Raw genomic sequence first — 16732 nt, forward strand, 5'->3', positions numbered from 1 at the left:
GAGTACGGAGGTACACAGGTACACAGGTACACAGGTACACAAGTACGAAGTACACAGGCGAGACAGGTACACTGCAATTGCCTAGCACCAGAGTAGTGCCGGCCAACTTCCCGTCCCCCCCCACCCCACCCACCTCCCCAAATTTTTATCACCAGCGGCCAACAGGAAGCACGGGCACGATAAGATGAGGAGAAAACGCTGGACAGGGCGGAAATGTTCCATTCGTTGGCCTTTACGACGACGGCCTTCCACGCTCGAGATAAATCATCTGATAAAGTATCTTGATTGAGAGCTTGCCCTTCTGTAGGTGTCGCAATCTTTGACTAGTCAGGTCACCATCGCAGTATCGATAATCAATTATCGACAATCGATACGAGTAATAGTAATGATGGCCGTGAGGCGTTAGTATAGGAAACTCCAAAGAAGCCTCGACAACAATCGGTGTATCTGCGTATCTGCGTATCTATATGTCTCTTTCAACTCAAATATAAGTCAAATTTACTTTGTCACCTCGTTTGCTTGTATTGTTTCATCTGCAGAATCTTTCTATTTCTTTGTGGGCCGCGACAATCAGCACTTGGTTGTAATCCTTGTGATATTTTTGCCAAGCAAGAGAAGCAGTGCGGTCCTCAAAGACAACGAGAGCCTCTTCAAGTCTCCCGCCCTATCGACATGGCTCCAGGCTTTGTAAAACGCTTCAAGTTGGAGTCTGAGCCAGGTGCTTATTCAACTTTCAGCAATGGCCTCAGATCGAACAAGGACCTCGATCCGGTCCCTTTTGGATCGGAGGAACGAAAATGGACTTGGCCTTCGCTTTTGGGCTTCTGGATTGCTGAGGCATTCAGTATCTCCATGTATCAGGTTGCGTCTTCTTCAATTACCAAGGGATTGAGTCCTGGAATGGCAATTGGTGCCGTTCTAGTCGGTCATGTTCGTAAGTTTCCAAGACTATGTACTTCCTATTCAGATATATCCGGCGATGTTGGATTTTAATGTCCCAAGAATTCTGGGATATCAAGATATACTCTCAAATCCCAACTTCCCTCTAGGTCAAACAGTACTGACTCCAAAAATTAGTGGTCTGCATACCTGCGATGGCTAACGGTTATGTTGGATGCATCTACGGCGTTAACTTTCCTGTCCTGATGAGGTCGACCTTTGGAGTCCGAGGAGCGTATTTCGCAGTGTTTGTCCGAGGTGTCGTTGCTTGTATCTGTAAGTGTAGACTCTTCCAAACTCCCATCATACTAACCCCAGACAGGGTTCGGTACTCAAAGTTTCCAAGGAGGACAATGCATTCAAACAATGTTGACAGCAATCTGGCCCTCATTTAAACATTTCCCGAACCATATCCCTATAAGCGCGCATGTCACATCGGCTCAGCTGCTCTGCTTCTTCCTCTTCATCATAGTTCAGTTGCCCCTCCTTTGGCTACATGTCTCTAAGTTGAGATTTCTTTTCATGGCAAAGACGATTGTGATGCCAATCTTTGGCCTTACTCTCTTCATCTGGGCCCTTGTAGCTGGTATGTCAAACACTGCCCTCTTTCCTTCCTCTTGCCTGATATAAATACAGCAAAGGGGTTTGGACCAACCTTTTCGAAGACAACCCACATCAAAGACGGCACTCCTGTAGCTGTGGTCTTCTTTCAATGTGTTACCACTGCCATCGGACCAAAAGCAACACTCGCCCTCAACATGCCCGATTTCACTCGCTACGCTAAATACCCCAAGCAAGTTTTCTGGACCCAGGCTGTCGGGCTTTGTGTCCTCGTCACCCTTTGTGGTATCCTCGGTATCACAGTCACGTCCGCTTGTCAAGAGATCTATGGCGTCACGACTTGGAACCCTCTGCAAGTCTCACTTCTCTGGGAGAATCGCGCCGCTCAATTCTTCTCCGCTCTCTGCTGGATGTTTGCAGTTATTGGAACCAATATTTCGGCAAACTCTGTGTCCTTCTCTAATGACCTTTCACTCTGGTTCCCTAGTTGGATCAATGCCAGAAGAGGTGCATACGTCTGTTGTATTATATCTGTTGCTGCTACCCCATGGAATATTCAGTACAGTGCCGCGTCTTTCTCGGCTTTCTTGGGTGGATATTCCTTGTTTCTTGGTCCCATCGCTGGCATTATGTTGTCAGGTAAGCTTCTTTTCCTCCTAGACATGTGTTCTTGACCTGTCACAGAGTCGAAAGCTCATTTCAAGAAATGCATACACTAACTGACTCGTCTGACAGACTTCTGGATCCTTCGTAATCGTCAATTGAACTTGTCAAGTCTGTACAGACACCCAGACATCTATTCCTTCTTCCACGGCTTCAACCTCCGTGCTTTCGGGGCCTTCATTTGCGGCATTGCGCCGAATTTGGCGGGGTTGGCGAAAGCGACAGGGAACAAGCATGTACCCAAGGGAGCGACTTATGTTTATAGTCTGAGCTGGCTTGTTGGTACTGTCGTTGCATTTATTGTGTACACGGCTGCGGGAAAGATCTGGCCAATGGAGCAGAAATTTGATGATGGACAAGTGATGGATGGTGTTGACAGGTCAAGCGTGAGCAATAGTGATGAGGAGGTGAAGGCTCATATGGATGACAATGGAAGAAAGCTGTAGATCTCGATAACTGGATATAAATGATATAGATTTTTAGAGATATCGGTTTAGACAATAGAACAGAGCATGGTTATTTTCGAATGATTATATGGACATGTGATCGAATCTCTTGAAAATGTCCCGGGATTTATACAACAGTCTCCCACATACCTTGAAGAGGTATCTCCCACTTCCATAGTATCTGTCGATGGGCAACATGCCCTCAATAAATTTAGGGGGTATCCGGGGCAAAAGGGGCGCTGAGAGTACCTAGGCCTAGGTACTGTAGAGAGTCAGGGGTGATAAGCGAGCTGCAGGCGCTCAAACAAACACTTGGCGTCCAAACTGCCTCAATGTCACGGCACCTTACCAACGAGCCATCCATATAGATTGCAATCCTTCGAAAACGAGACAGTCAAGGAGCGAAGAAGGCGGGTCTATTCTTTTGACTGGGAGGGAGCCAGCCAAACCACAAACTGGATCCTTCCTTGGTCCGTGAGCCGCCAGTTGAAGGTCAGGTCCAGGTCCAATCCATCAGGCAGCAGCTTTATTATTGAGGCACGGCACTTGGATCTTTATATTGACCTCGAACCCCAAGAAGGCTTCAATATCAAAAAGTTTGAACAATTTCTCTCATAAGATACATTCTGAGATACCTGGCATGCTTGAGTTCTCCAAGGGCTGTTCAAGATGCCACCAAACGCTTCGGATCCCAAAGACCTCAAAATTGTCCTCAACCCTGCAAAACGACGCGCTCTCACCACCCTCCTAGGAAGCATCGTAACGCACATGCGCAAGGAAATCGAGCACACATTCGAGCCCTCCCCCCTCCAAGAACCAGCTCCTCTTCTAGTCGACCCAGAGAACTCACGTGACCGGCCCAAAATCGACCCCGAGGAAGAAGCACGCCAATGCCGCCTCGAAGCTCGTTTTGAGAACTCGCTCTCTACCCCTAAACTGCGGGGATTGAAAAGAGACGCGTTGCGTTATTTCGATACATGGGCGAATGAGGTGGCACGTGTGTTTAAGAAACTCACTGAAGGATCGGAAGATCCGCGCTCGGAGCAGAGAAGACGCGAATGGCTTGCTGCGAGAAATCCGCCGCCTCCTCCTTATCAGCCTAATGCACCCGACTTCATCAAGACGCCCGAAGCGGAAGCAGCAGCTCTAGCTGCCGAAGCCAGGGAGGTGGGAGAAGCTAAAGATGTCTCAATACTACAATCGCTATATCCGCCAGTAGCTACACGTCTCACTACCATCTCTAAAGATGACAGGCATTGCGTGATTAGTTGTATGGTGTTGCTGCTACTGAGCCTGGGTCATTACTCTGCTCATTCGAGAACGCTGCTGTGTTATTTGACGAGCAGTTTGGAGATGCCGATGAGTGTGCTTACGACGGAGGAGACGGAGATTGCGAGGACGTTGATGCTGGCTTCTAAGACGCTGACTGCGGATGCGGAGACGAAGAAGAGGCAGGCGGAGAATGCTTCTTCGAGGAGGTGGAAAGTTGGGCTTGCTTCTGTGGCTGGTGCGGCATTGATTGGTGTAACGGGTGGGCTTGCTGCTCCTGTTGTTGCTGGAGCTATTGGGGGGCTTATGGTTAGTTTGATATCCACTTGTTCACGTCTGATTTTAAAACAAGGTGTTGGATTTTCTGTTGGAGTCTGTGCTAATGTGTATATAGGGAGGTGTTGGACTTGGAGGCGTAGCCTCTTTCCTCGGTATCTTCGCCATGAACGGTGCTCTCGTCGGGTCTTTATTCGGCGCCTTTGGAGGGAAAATGACCGGGAAAATGGTAGATCAATACGCCAAAGAAGTATCAGACTTCAAATTCCTCCCCGTAGCCTCAGAGTGGGGCGAACACACCACCAAACCAGAAACCGAAGAGGAATCCCGGCGTCTCCGCGTAACAATCGGCATAAACGGATGGCTAAACTCTAGGGAAGACGTGGTTAAGCCCTGGAGAATCCTAGGCCAGGATAGCGAAGTGTTCGCATTGCGGTACGAGATGAACGCGCTGATCGAACTGGGGAATTCGTTGAAGAACATGGTTTCTTCCTATGCGTGGTCATACGTCAAGCTTGAGATTCTCAAGCGGACGGTTCTCGCAACTCTCTGGTCAGCTCTCTGGCCTGTCTATTTGTTGAAGATGGCAACTAGCATCGACAACCCATTTGCAGTGGCACGCAACCGCTCGGAGAAGGCTGGCGAGGTGCTAGCAGACGCTCTCATCAACAAAGCACAAGGCGAACGCCCCGTGACGCTCATCGGGTATTCACTCGGCGCGCGAGTCATCTACTCATGCCTAAAATCCCTCGCGGAGAGAAGGGCGTTCGGGCTCGTGGAGTCCGTAGTCTTCATCGGCGCTCCGGTCCCGTCAAACGCAGACAACTGGCGCACGATGTGCAGCGTTGTCTCCGGGAAAATTTTCAACGTCTACTCTGAGAACGACTACATCCTCGCGTTCCTGTACCGCGCAACCTCGATCCAATTCGGCGTTGCTGGTCTGCAGGAAATAAGCAACGTGCAGGGAGTGAGCAATCTGGATCTCAGCAAGGAAGTCTCAGGACATCTGCGGTATCCAGAACTCGTAGGCAAGATCTTGAAGCGGGTAGGCGTCGAGAGTGTGCTGGTGGAAGACGCGACTATCGAGATAGACGTCGCGCCGCAAGGGAGCGAAATCAAGCTGGTGGATGAAGAGGATCTGATTGATTTCGGAAACGGGAATGAGGTGGATGATACAAAGGGGGAATCATTTAGTATGCTTGAGCATGATCATGATCCTCTTCTCCACCCGGCATCAGCACCAACACCAAGTCGTCCACCGCCAGCAGCATCCTCATCTCGCTCAACAGCTAATATAAGAACCCACGACCCCCTTCTCAACCCCTTACCCCCGTCTCGTCCAAACCCGCCTACTACACGTTCAGCACCCGCAGCCATCCCACACCTAACAGATACCCTATCAAATACACAGATCAATTCCCCTCCCTCCATATCCACATCAACTCTCCCCCAGTCCAACAAATACACATCCAAACCCGAAACCCAAACCCCAAACTACTCATCTGATGAAGACACCTCCACCGGCATCCAAATGCTAGACAACGACGATCTCCAAACCCTAGAATGCGAGCCAATCCCCGATTCCCCCGTCGAGCTACCCGCTAGCCAAGGCTATGATGCCAGGGAGGACGTTAAAGTACTATCCAAATTCGAGGAGCAGAAGAGCTTGAGTAGTGCGTTTCCAAGGAGATAGGAAATGGAAGCCTAGGGGTGAGTGGTGTGGAAGCTAGCTACAAGAGTAGGGAATAAAGGGGGCATATATGGAGTAAGGTTGTAATTGATTAACGATTAATGAGCTGAGGATTTAGTATACGATACGCGATATGAAATGCGATAGGTGGATGTAATACCTGCCCTGGGCTGTTTTGTATTACTAAGACTTTAAGAGACGACGATTCGAATTTCTCTCTCTATACCAAGTAGCGACTCGTGGAATAAACCTCCCAAGCCATGCAGATAAGACCAGATTAGGGGGGAGAGGGAAAGGAGGGAGGGAGGAAGACATCATATGTACCAAATACAGTACAATAATCCTTGCTTTGAGATATGCCCCCGCAGCTGGCTCGAAACTGAAAAGGCAGACAGACGTGATGTCACGTGTACTTTGTAACCAATACCTTTTTTGTGCATGCTTTCTTTTTTGGACTATACTATATATAGGACTGTATTTGGAGACGGACGGACACGGGCAATGCTTCATGCAAACTGGGCTAGGCTGGCGTGAAGAAGAATGGGCTTTGAGCTGTGTGGATTGGAGTAGTGGAGTGGTGGAGCAAGAGAGCGAAACTCTCTTTTTTATTGGGTGGAGAAGGAAGGACTTGAGGCTAAAAGCAAAGCACAGCTGGTTACTGGATGCTGATACTGTAACGGACTCAAGATTCCCAAGCAAAAAAGTAAAGTTGCATCCGTCGTTGCCAGCACAGTAAGTGCAGTGTAGTGCCCCTTCTAATCAAATCTCCTCCATATCTTCCAAATCATCTATAACAGGCCACTCTCCAATCTCAATCCTCTCGGGCCTCACGAAAACCCCAAACTTCGCATCTCCCTCTTTGCCCCAATATCTCTTCCCCTTCAGACTGCCGTCGTTCCTGCCCACCGGCTCGTCGAGCTTGACACCAACCCACGCTCCGGTCTGGCCTGGGATCTCCTCCACATCACCTACATACATCACCACTCCCCTCTTCGCATCTTCACCCCCTACTCTGCATCTCTTGCCTACCGCAATACCCCGCTCCTTGATCTCGTTTTCTAGCGCGAGGAGCTTGGCTTGTTCGAGGGAGGGGGCGTCGGGGTCGAATCGCCCGAGCTTGTTGGCTTTTTTCCAGGCGAGCACGCTGTCGGTTTTCGTTTCGTAGATGGAGGGCGGGAGTTCGTACTTTTGGACACTGGATGGGTCGGTATAGTTGGGGCGGGCGCCGGGGGGGGCGGGTATCGGTTACCTGTTGGTCGGCGTATTAGTTTATGGGAATGGTATTTGAGAGGTTATGGGGAGACTGGGTGACTCTGTTTTGGGTGATGAAGAAGAGTGAGTGATCGGAATAAATGCTAAAGATGAGACAAGGAGAAAGTGTCTTGGCAGGGATATGTCGGCAATGCTACGGAAGCGTTGGACATGACGCATTTATATTTAGAGCTTTGAAGACATCATGTCTTTCTGAATTGAGTGACAAGTTGTCATCAGATGTAAAGATAGTTGAGTTCCCAATGAAAGTAGTGACCAGCCTGATCATACCATAATTACCGGCCCGGCATCTAATGAGTATCCGCGGAATCAAAGGTACAAGGAGTATCTAAAAAGAGTGACAAATATGAGATCTGCAACATGCAGAAGCCAATCGGATGGAGAGAGCAGGCGCAACAGCAGTGGACCTTGACAATAGTCTCACTGCGATGCCACGTCTCGCCCTGGGCTTGATGGCGTGGCCAGATTGAATATTTGACTCTGAAGGTACAGTGATAGCAGGTTGATGCAATCCTTCATATCTGATCTCAACTACAGATGCCGCTTTTAGATATCCGCTTGACAAGGAAAATGGAATAGATATTTCGAACCAGGTATAGAATAACATTCCCGAGCTCTCAAATAGCAACAAAGAATCAAAAAGAAGGAGCAATAAGAAAAATACATGTTCACCTCGCCTCCAGCCAGCATTCCACATTGCGAATGAACGTTCGCCTTTTTTTGCTTTGTAGAAAATAAATTACTCGCCTTGATATCAAGTGTATCTGATCTGGTGCTTGTGTCCTTCTAGATCAGAGCTGCATCGATGCCTAAAGCAAGAAATTGACCACTTAATCAACATTTCATAGCAATCCAACCACAAAAAGGCATTCAACATGCTCGCATCACTTGATACATCGGCGTAAATACTCCTTTGAAGCCGTCAAGCATGTTAACTCTATAAGTTTTGCCAAGAGGGACCAAACGTCAAAATGAAGATAAATGTAACGAAAACACGTTTCTACTCACGTGAATCTCAGCATATGGCGCCAAAGGGAAGACACACAACTGGGTATTTTCCTCGTCCGCAGCCTCCATGGGCACAGATTGCTGGCTTCCGAGGTTCAATACAAGCTTCTGCGACAAAGGCGGGATGCCTGTGACGGCCTCCAGCTTCGCCTTGAGTTGTCCAATGGTCCATGAGGGCGTAATACGGCGTTCCGAGGAGGCATTCTCGGAGGTAACCTGCAGCGGGATGTCGCCGGCGGTTTGCATACTCATCGTGAATATGTGAGATGTGAGATGTGAGGTGTGGGAGTGATGCTTGGTATGATACCACTAGGGGCGGGCGAGGCGTCTGGTTGGGGAACGTTTGCGACCCAAGCTGAACTTGATATAATAGAGGTATTATCAGCATTGGCCGGCTGGTGGCTTCAAAGGTGCGGACTTACTTCTTATCTTGTTGATGCGTGCGAGCGAAACAAGTCGGATTCAAGTAAGGGAGATGGTGTATGATGTGCAAACTGCGAGGCTGAAAAAGGCTTGTTGATGCCTCCTCCTCGGTGTGCACCCCATTTTGCGAAAAGGTCCGGAAAGCTACTAGCGCGAGCGAATCTCAACCTCAAATGGTTAATTTTTGACAAGAGACTTGATAAACATCATAAAACAAATAATTTTGAGGTTATCATATCATACATAGATAGAGAAATCATCTTGAGGGCACAAACGAGAGATTTCTATGATACTGTACCATCTCCATCAGTTTCCGAAACAGTTGCTCAGCCGCATTCCTGAAGCGCCTCAGCCACACATTTGTTATCGAATGACACACCAACAATCGTATAACGAACGACATTCCTTCTATGGTACTCGATACATCTCAACGCAGAGAAACCGGAAGCGTTACTTGCCATGTTCGTCTGTCCTTCCCATCTCGTCAAGTTCTCCTGTCCTTATGCACTTAGAGCATAAGGAGAAGCTACAGACTACAGAATTCCGTTGTTGAGAGATAGGGTACAGTACTTTGGAAAGGCTGTTCCTGGAATTCCAAATGTCGAGGCAGTTTCACGTCCGCCGCTCAGACACCGCAAGATGTCTCGTCCCAATTGGCCAATCGCCCGTTTGCAGATCAGCCGCAGAGGATCTTCAATTGGATGGACGGGAGTGGGCATAATACAATTGTCCTCGAAACCGCTTGCTGGAGAGATCGGATACACGTCCAGGTGCGTCTTGCAACCTTGCTTTTTGCACTTCGCAACGCTGGACTGGTTTCCAGAAGGGGCATCTGCCTCACCGCTCAAACAAGAAATGGGGGAGGGTGTTGGTGTTCCTGAGACGCCGTCTCCAGCCCTGTCAAGCACGCCGATGCACACGCGTGAAGCCTCATGGCGCCTAAGAGCTGGCTCTCCTCTACCTTTCCCTGTTATGTTTCTGGAATCTGTAATCTGGAATCTGGTGTTTTTTATTATTTACCTAAGTTGGGCATTTATGGTCCTACTCGGTATCGATGGCTTTCAGTCTGCCTCCAATATGGGTTAGTAGCTCTTATGGCATAAGTTCGGCTATCTTCCGAACAACACTTGTCCTGCGTGCCCTAAAAGAGGGAACACGAGACTTCCCGTCTATTTCCCAATGTATACAGTATGATACCACTCAACAATTGCCATTGTAGGCGACAACAAACGGATGAATAGGGCCAACGGCAGCTGGCAGGTTGTACAGCTATGCACTGCAAATCACCATGAGGCCACGCTTTCTTTGTTTGACATCGTACCTGGGTCGTGGAGAACAGTTGTGGCAGGGGCCATCTCCAATAACACGGTTCTGCTAATGCACGGCATAATTGGTCTAAACTGGACCGTGCCACCAACCCGTACAGACTGTACCGTCTGGTGTTTGGGGTCGCAATTTGTAAGTTCGACCGCGACTATGGCGAAAACAGATTGCATCGGGCCCGCATCATTGAAGCAAGAACATGCATGGATCGGATCGGATCTAAGGTGAAGTTTGGCGCCGCCAAGAAAGGTTTCTTTCCTTTTTTGCGATCATCTTTTCCAAGGTGTTGCCCAAGAATGCCCCGCCTTAGCTTTTAAGATTCTCGCAAGAGATCTATAGACTATAGCCATGGATCCCCTGTTTGAAAACTCAAATCTTCAACAACTCTGTACCCAAGCGTTGTCTTACATGGCTGGTGTCTTTTACACCGCCAGATGTGAGGTCCCGCAGACTGATTCAGAGAACAATGAACGAGCAAATGGTAGTCGTTCCTTGATGCTGGTAGGCAGAGTTCCCCATATGCAAACGGAGAATTTAAACCCAAGTACAACGCAGCGTCATATTGCTTTTTGTTTAGGCATCAAGAGCCGAGCTATACTCGGCTATGCTTTAAGTTTGGAAGCGTTTTATTTTCAGCCTGCAAGCCACTAAAGCATTGCTTAACAACGTGCTCGCTGGTAGGCCACTTAAACAGCGAAGATCATGGTTCATGACCGCCCCTCCATGAGCTTCTGCAAGCCATGGGGATCTTACACCTTGATCCCTGATAACAATGGAGTAGCTATCCTTGCGAACTTGACCGCCAGTTGAGGGTTCCAGCCCAGCAATCCAAGATCTGAAGTGTTCGGTTGTTATGCTGAACGGGCGGATGGAACCAGTGAACAGGATTCGTCTCAAAGACTGGTCAGTCAACAAAAACACTACAATAATAAATGATGAGTGTAGTATGTGAGGTTCAAATAGCGCACAGACATACGCCCCAAACAGTCTCGAGTAGTCGCACAGGAGTCTGTGATTATATAAGAGTTTCAACAGCGCCACAACGAGTTTCAACCGAGTCTTCCGCCGCCTATACAGTACTGCGCCTACTAACAGAGCCCCTTAGAACAATGGCAAGCATCACTATGCGTACGGAGTATTTCCTGTTCCTGTTCATGCATGAATTCGTGGCCAGGCCCTAGCATCCTTTCCTCCACACTAGCTGTATCCCTGCTCCCTCCCCCACCATGAAGGAGCACACTCTATCTGCATCGCGCATCTTCCCGAGAGGCTATCCAGCTCATAACCATGTACCGGTTTGGAGATCATGAGTTCGAGCAAGTTCCTGGCTCATTGAAGCTTGTCAAAATAAAGCTAGACGTATTATTCCGTTGGCGCTGGGGTTTCTCATCTAATCACGTCTCTACTCTTTGCGATTGGCTGGATGACAGACTTGTTGTTGCCAATCGACCTGATCGCTGTCGAGATCTAGCAAGCCACGCATTTGATCTTTTAAGGCCCCGAAATAGGAACTCTCTCCTCGTCGGAAGTGGCCCAAATCGTCTCAAGATCTCCCTGCGACTACACCCGGACGATTGAGTTAGCAATACTATCCGACTGTTTCACGTCGGTACCTTGGATCTACCCATCTAAACTGATATACTAGTACTTTCGTCCTTTTTGGCATCCGAGATTTCTTCAACCTGGGATAAATTGAGATTCAACCTCAACGCTCGTTCACGCTGGCTTCCTATTGACAAGGAGAGTTTTACATGGAAATTTCCACGCCACAAACATATCCCTACAAACCGTGCTATCCATTCCACACATGATTCCGTCAGCCTTGACGGCATCGTCGATTCCAGACCGTCACCGTGGATATCTCCCTCCTCCTCAAGGCTCCGGACTCAAATGAGTCTTCACCATCGCCAACAGGCATACAGCAGACGCGATCACTTTCTGTCCCGTCATCGGGTAAAGAGGAGGGTGCTGCATATGCACTTGCCAACCCTAGCACAGGAGGGAGTGGCAAACGCAGCATGCCTCCCCATCCATCAGAGTCTCCTGCTAAGAAGCAGAGCAAGTGGACCTCAGAGGAAGATGCTCTGATTATTGATCTAAGAGGGGGTGGAATGAAGTGGGAAGACATTTCCAAGAGACTTCCAGGACGTAGCGCGATTAGCTGCCGGTTGCATTATCAGAACTACCTGGAAAGACGCAGTGAATGGGATGAAGAACGGAAGAACAAGCTGGCGAGACTTTACGAAAGGTAGTGCCCTAATCCAACACCGTCTTGAACCTTTGTCCTTCCCCGTTCAACAAATGCGGTAAGACGGCACTGACCTTCACTACCAGGTTCAAGCCAGAAATGTGGTCAAAAGTCGCCGAAGAAATGGCAATACCATGGCGCGCCGCTGAGGCAATGCACTGGCAGCTCGGCGAAGCAGACATGGCTCGTCGGGCCGGCGTCGTACCTTTCTCCCTCTCCAGCGTCACACTTGACCCGCCACAACCAGGGCACCGGTTATCACCCCCTCACGGCCACTCACACTCTCAGTCCTACTCCGGAGCACCTAGCGCGGCCCCAACCAATTCTAGATACGGCCGACCAAGTACTGCGCAAGGTGTCCCGAGCAGTATCAGCAGCGGAAGAAGTTCATCGAGAACGATTGCAGCCCGAAAGGAAAGCACGCCGAGGTCAGTGCCGCCTCCGAGTCCGGGCGAAGGGCTTGCTTTGGCTGCTATTGGGGGTGGAATGGCTATGGGTAGAGGTGCAGGTCAGATGCTTCCCAGTGTTGCGGAGATGACGACGGGTGTCAGTCCGTACAATGCGCCTGCGTATGCTATGTCGATGCCCATGGGCGGAGGATACTCGAGCCCACAGCAGATGGTCCCTGGTGTAAATTGGATGCCTCCTAGACCTGAGAGCAAGAGGAGAGGAAGCCCGGAAGTGGGCCCAAGGGAGACAAATCGGCGAAGACAGTGAAGATCTGGCTTGGTGATTGTAGTTCTCGAGGCGTTGTTTGGATAGTTTGAATGGGAGATGGATAGATAGGTTGCGAGAGCAAGCATTTGGTGTTCAGGCTTCAAGCATGAGTATGGGTATATGACTTTGCATAGCATGGCTTTACACGAGATGAGAGACGTACTTGATGACTTGCATAAGATGGCACGGGTCCTGGAAAAGAATATTTTTGGTTGTCTTCTTGATTGTATTAGGGTATCTACACTGTATAATTAGATCGTCATGTTGATCTGATATTGGTCCAAAAGGCTTGAGCGTTACGCGACATCGTAACTAAACAATCTCAGCTGATAGATTTCCGACGTTGATCCCCAATCAACGGTCGAGTTGGTACCATATCCAAGTACCTACGGTTGAAGCGGTCGGCATAAACTAGCAAAGGGGATTATTCCTGGAGCATATGAATCAGCCTGTTATTGCTTACCACAAACAAACCAACAGCCCAAATTTTGAACCGAGCCTTAGGGTATACTTTTTCCCAATTATCCCATCTTCATTCTTTCAACGGTCTCCGACAAATAGCCCACCAATTATCCTTCTCATACCCAGATTCAACAACCTCCCCTCCAACCTCCACAACATCCTCCTCCAACTCCCCTTTCCGGTAAAGATGATAAAACCTCTGAAACGTCTTCTCCGTCTCCCCGGCCTCCCCCACGTCCTTTTTACTGCTCTTCATAACCCACGGAACCATAACATCCTGCTCACCCCCTTCATCCCACCCCCTCCTACTCCCCTTCTGCTCCAAGGCCCACACATAAACTAGCGCCCGCCCCCCGTCCCTCAAACATTCCAACACCGCGCCCACAGCCTCCCTTCTCCTCTCCCGCGTACTCAGATGATGCACCACGGCAATACTAATAGCAAAATCGAAGCGGTCCTTCTGGTGCGGCAACGCGAGCGAATCAGCCACAACCGCTGCATGCGGCTGGTTCTGAGACTGGCTTGCGATCTTCACGAGGTTGGACGAGCGGTCACTGCCTACGATGAAGACGTCGCGGTTCACGGCTAGGTATTTGCCGTTGCCACAGCCGACGTCTAGGCCGATGGAGCCAGGCCGGAGGGAGGACAGGAAGGAGGAGACGATGGGCCAGGGTTTGTAGCGGGTGGAGGAGAAGTGCGAGGCGATCTGCTCGTAGACTTCGTGCACGTGTTGCTCTTCATAGGATTCTGCCTCCTCTGTCCCAACCACGGGGTTGGCGTTCATTGTGTATGTTTATGTATATGTGGATGCGGCGAGATGGGAGGTCGTTGAATCAAGCTCTTCATTGTTGTTGAGGCGTTCCGTTTAAGTGGCTTCCCGAGACATGTCTATCTAGGCATGCAGGCACCTGTTTAACGGGATTTGTGTTCAGATGGCTGGCTTTTGTTCAACGTGGAGACCAGAAACAGAGCTAAGGCACTACTAAGTAGCATTTTGTTCAGCCCTGCGTTAAGTCCTAGATTGGCTTGGTGTAGCCTTGCTGGTCAGTGCACTTGCACCTGCACTTTGTGACCGCCGCGAGGAAAAAAAAATCATATTATCGCCGCGGTTTCTACACGATAATTGCTATCCTTATCTCCTCTCCGGTCTTCAACAATGCCATCCAGACAATGCGATTGAACCAACATAAGCTTACTCCTCAAATAAGCCCGTTTCAAACTTCAAGTCGATCCAGTTGCGTGGCTGCAACGGCTCTTAATCGCCAACAAATCCTGCCCACCATCAATTCGCCTCCATGCCAGCCCAAAACCGGATCCGTGAAGATTTGATGCATGAGCTCCATACGGAGCATGTTATATTGATTTACATACAGCTTTCTTCTAATCGATTTGGTGCGAGTTGAGAGGTTTTCTTACTTTCCCGAGTAGAATATTATTTGAAGAAGGCAATTCACACTTCATCCGTACATTCAGAACCCCGCAGTAGGGAAAACAACGGTCCATCTATCAGTATTCAACAGACAACCTGGGAAGCTGAACTGTGCTGTCAACAAATCTCTGGACGCGCCATAGAAATAAATAATACTTTGTGGCAATATCAGTCCATAACCGACCCAATCCCAGGAATTCATTCTGGAATACGCCATCACACGAAATTCCCAAGGAACAAGCCAGAATGGGATTTCATTCAGCGAAGAACCAGAATGGGTTCTCCCCTCGCCAGCAAACGTCTCCTCTGTCCACGAATCCAACGCGACAGGTCAAGCATCAAGCTCCACCTCAACGAAATGCTTTCAATTATGCCAAAAAACCACATCATAATAATCACCTACCATTGCGGCAGAAGCTAACGAAAACGCGCCCAACGATCCCATCCTTTGTTCCATGGACCCCTGAATCCGACCTCGAGGCTTCCAAATGCCCTACCGAGGAGGATGAATGTCCTGCTAGTTTGAGGAAGCAAAAGGTTGCTGGGAAAGAAGGTTTGTATTTTGTATCACTCAAATCGGACATTGAGTAACACATCTTCAGAGCTCTTCAAAGGCATCGGCAAACCACTCGCTGGAACCAAGCGTCCCCTTCCTGAAGAGGATCCACCGTTCTATTCTCGGCGTGCAAAGCATGTGAAACTGGATGATTCAACAGAGGATGTGACAAATCGAGCTACCAAGGTCGCCAATTGGGCGCGCAATATCCAGGAAAGAAGAGCCAGTGTAAATATGTCCTCAATCTAGCAGGTTATACACCGTGCTAACTTCGCCCAGGCCGACAAGTTGAGGCGCGATGCAAACAGAATGCCACTAAACTCGCAGCTTGGCCTACCCAATCTCACGGGAGCACTTTGTTATCGCAGCTCACTGATGCAGTGCTTGTTGCACTTGCCACTCTTTGTCAATTGGTTGATGGATTATACCCTCCCATCCCACTGCGTTTCTGATCATCAAGAAGCTTGCTTTACCTGCTTATTGCGTCAGTTGGCCCTTGCGTATTGGAAGGGCGCTGCTAGCAAGGTAGCTTCAATATACGGGACGATGCATACTCTTCTGAAGCAGCACGGATGGACTCAGAGTGGACAAGCAGATCCAGATGAGATGCTTCTGTTCTTTTTGAAGCGCATGCGGGCCGAGCTTCCTTCTTCGTAAGTCATCTACTCACAGTATACCACTATATGTCTAACAACAGCAACAGGATTTTCCGCCTGATCGAGACAACACTATTATCATTTTGGCAACAAGGCATCCCTTGCAACCAATGTGGCCGCATATCCCTCACCAACGGCGCTGAAACAAAACTCACCGTTCCCCTCTCACCCCGCATCAAAAACGGCACCCTTCCAGAATATCTACAAAAGTATTTCCGCGAAGTAGTCTTCTACACATGCGACGGGTGTCAAGACTACCGCGACCGCGCCAAAACCCGTACCTTCACCTCCTCAGCCGACATACTATGCGTGCAATTATCTCTCGTCGACAAGAATTTCCGCAAGATCGACTATTCGTGCGGTATTCCCACCGTGCTCGACCTCTCGCCCTTGTCCTTGGAGGCAGGGTCTCAGAAGTACGAGCTGAAGTCCGTGATTAAGCATAATGGACGCGCGAACACCGGGCACTACGTAGCGTCCCTTGTTGACTCGGCTGGGCAGTGGAAGCTGTTTAATGACAGCAGCGTGTCTGCGAGCTCGGCGCGATTTGCGACGTCGATGAGTGGGAATGAGTATGGGGGGCCTGTGCTTTTGTTTTTCCAACGTGTTGGAAGTTGATGCTACGTTGGCCATCGCAGGCAACTTCTGTTTCCGTCGCTTGCTTGTGAGGCGTAGATAGATGTATATATCTCATGTGTGAGTTTATAATTTGACGGATTATAGGTGCGTAGGGAAGATGAGTTGGTTTTGTTTTGATGCGGGTTGTTTGGAGTTTGGGATGGGATGGGACGGGA

General features: G+C 49.3%; 5 protein-coding genes across 5 annotated transcripts; 3 read left to right on the forward strand and 2 right to left on the reverse strand.

Annotated features, from left to right (window-relative positions):
* Positions 1 to 672: 672 nt before the first annotated feature.
* fur4_1 (Uracil permease) lies at positions 673 to 2609 on the forward strand (the record flags this gene model as incomplete). Its single annotated transcript, XM_031147003.1, has 5 exons — positions 673 to 934; positions 1078 to 1215; positions 1262 to 1525; positions 1576 to 2139; positions 2236 to 2609. The coding sequence occupies 5 exons, from the start codon at positions 673 to 675 to the stop codon at positions 2607 to 2609; spliced, it is 1602 nt and encodes a 533-aa protein (XP_031008589.1).
* A 669-nt stretch (positions 2610 to 3278) lies between these two features.
* LHYA1_G002026 (uncharacterized protein) lies at positions 3279 to 5847 on the forward strand (the record flags this gene model as incomplete). Its single annotated transcript, XM_031147004.1, has 2 exons — positions 3279 to 4187; positions 4273 to 5847. 2 exons carry the CDS (start codon positions 3279 to 3281, stop codon positions 5845 to 5847), a joined length of 2484 nt encoding a protein of 827 aa, XP_031008590.1.
* A 756-nt stretch (positions 5848 to 6603) lies between these two features.
* On the reverse strand, positions 6604 to 8376 carry alp11 (Cell polarity protein; the record flags this gene model as incomplete). Its single annotated transcript, XM_031147005.1, has 2 exons — positions 6604 to 7029; positions 8125 to 8376. 2 exons carry the CDS (start codon positions 8374 to 8376, stop codon positions 6604 to 6606), a joined length of 678 nt encoding a protein of 225 aa, XP_031008591.1.
* Positions 8377 to 11714: 3338 nt separating this feature from the next.
* LHYA1_G002028 (uncharacterized protein) lies at positions 11715 to 12835 on the forward strand (the record flags this gene model as incomplete). The annotated part of the gene is made up of 2 exons (XM_031147006.1): positions 11715 to 12118; positions 12205 to 12835. Coding segments are annotated over 2 exons (1035 nt in total), but the record flags the coding sequence as incomplete, so codon positions are not given.
* Positions 12836 to 13367: 532 nt separating this feature from the next.
* On the reverse strand, positions 13368 to 14081 carry trm9 (tRNA (carboxymethyluridine(34)-5-O)-methyltransferase; the record flags this gene model as incomplete). The annotated part of the gene is made up of 1 exon (XM_031147007.1): positions 13368 to 14081. The coding sequence occupies one exon, from the start codon at positions 14079 to 14081 to the stop codon at positions 13368 to 13370; it is 714 nt and encodes a 237-aa protein (XP_031008593.1).
* Positions 14082 to 16732: the final 2651 nt, after the last annotated feature.

The sequence above is a fragment of the Lachnellula hyalina genome, assembly GCF_007821495.1.
Source record: "Lachnellula hyalina strain CBS 185.66 chromosome Unknown contig00014, whole genome shotgun sequence".
NCBI lineage: Eukaryota > Fungi > Ascomycota > Leotiomycetes > Helotiales > Lachnaceae > Lachnellula > Lachnellula hyalina.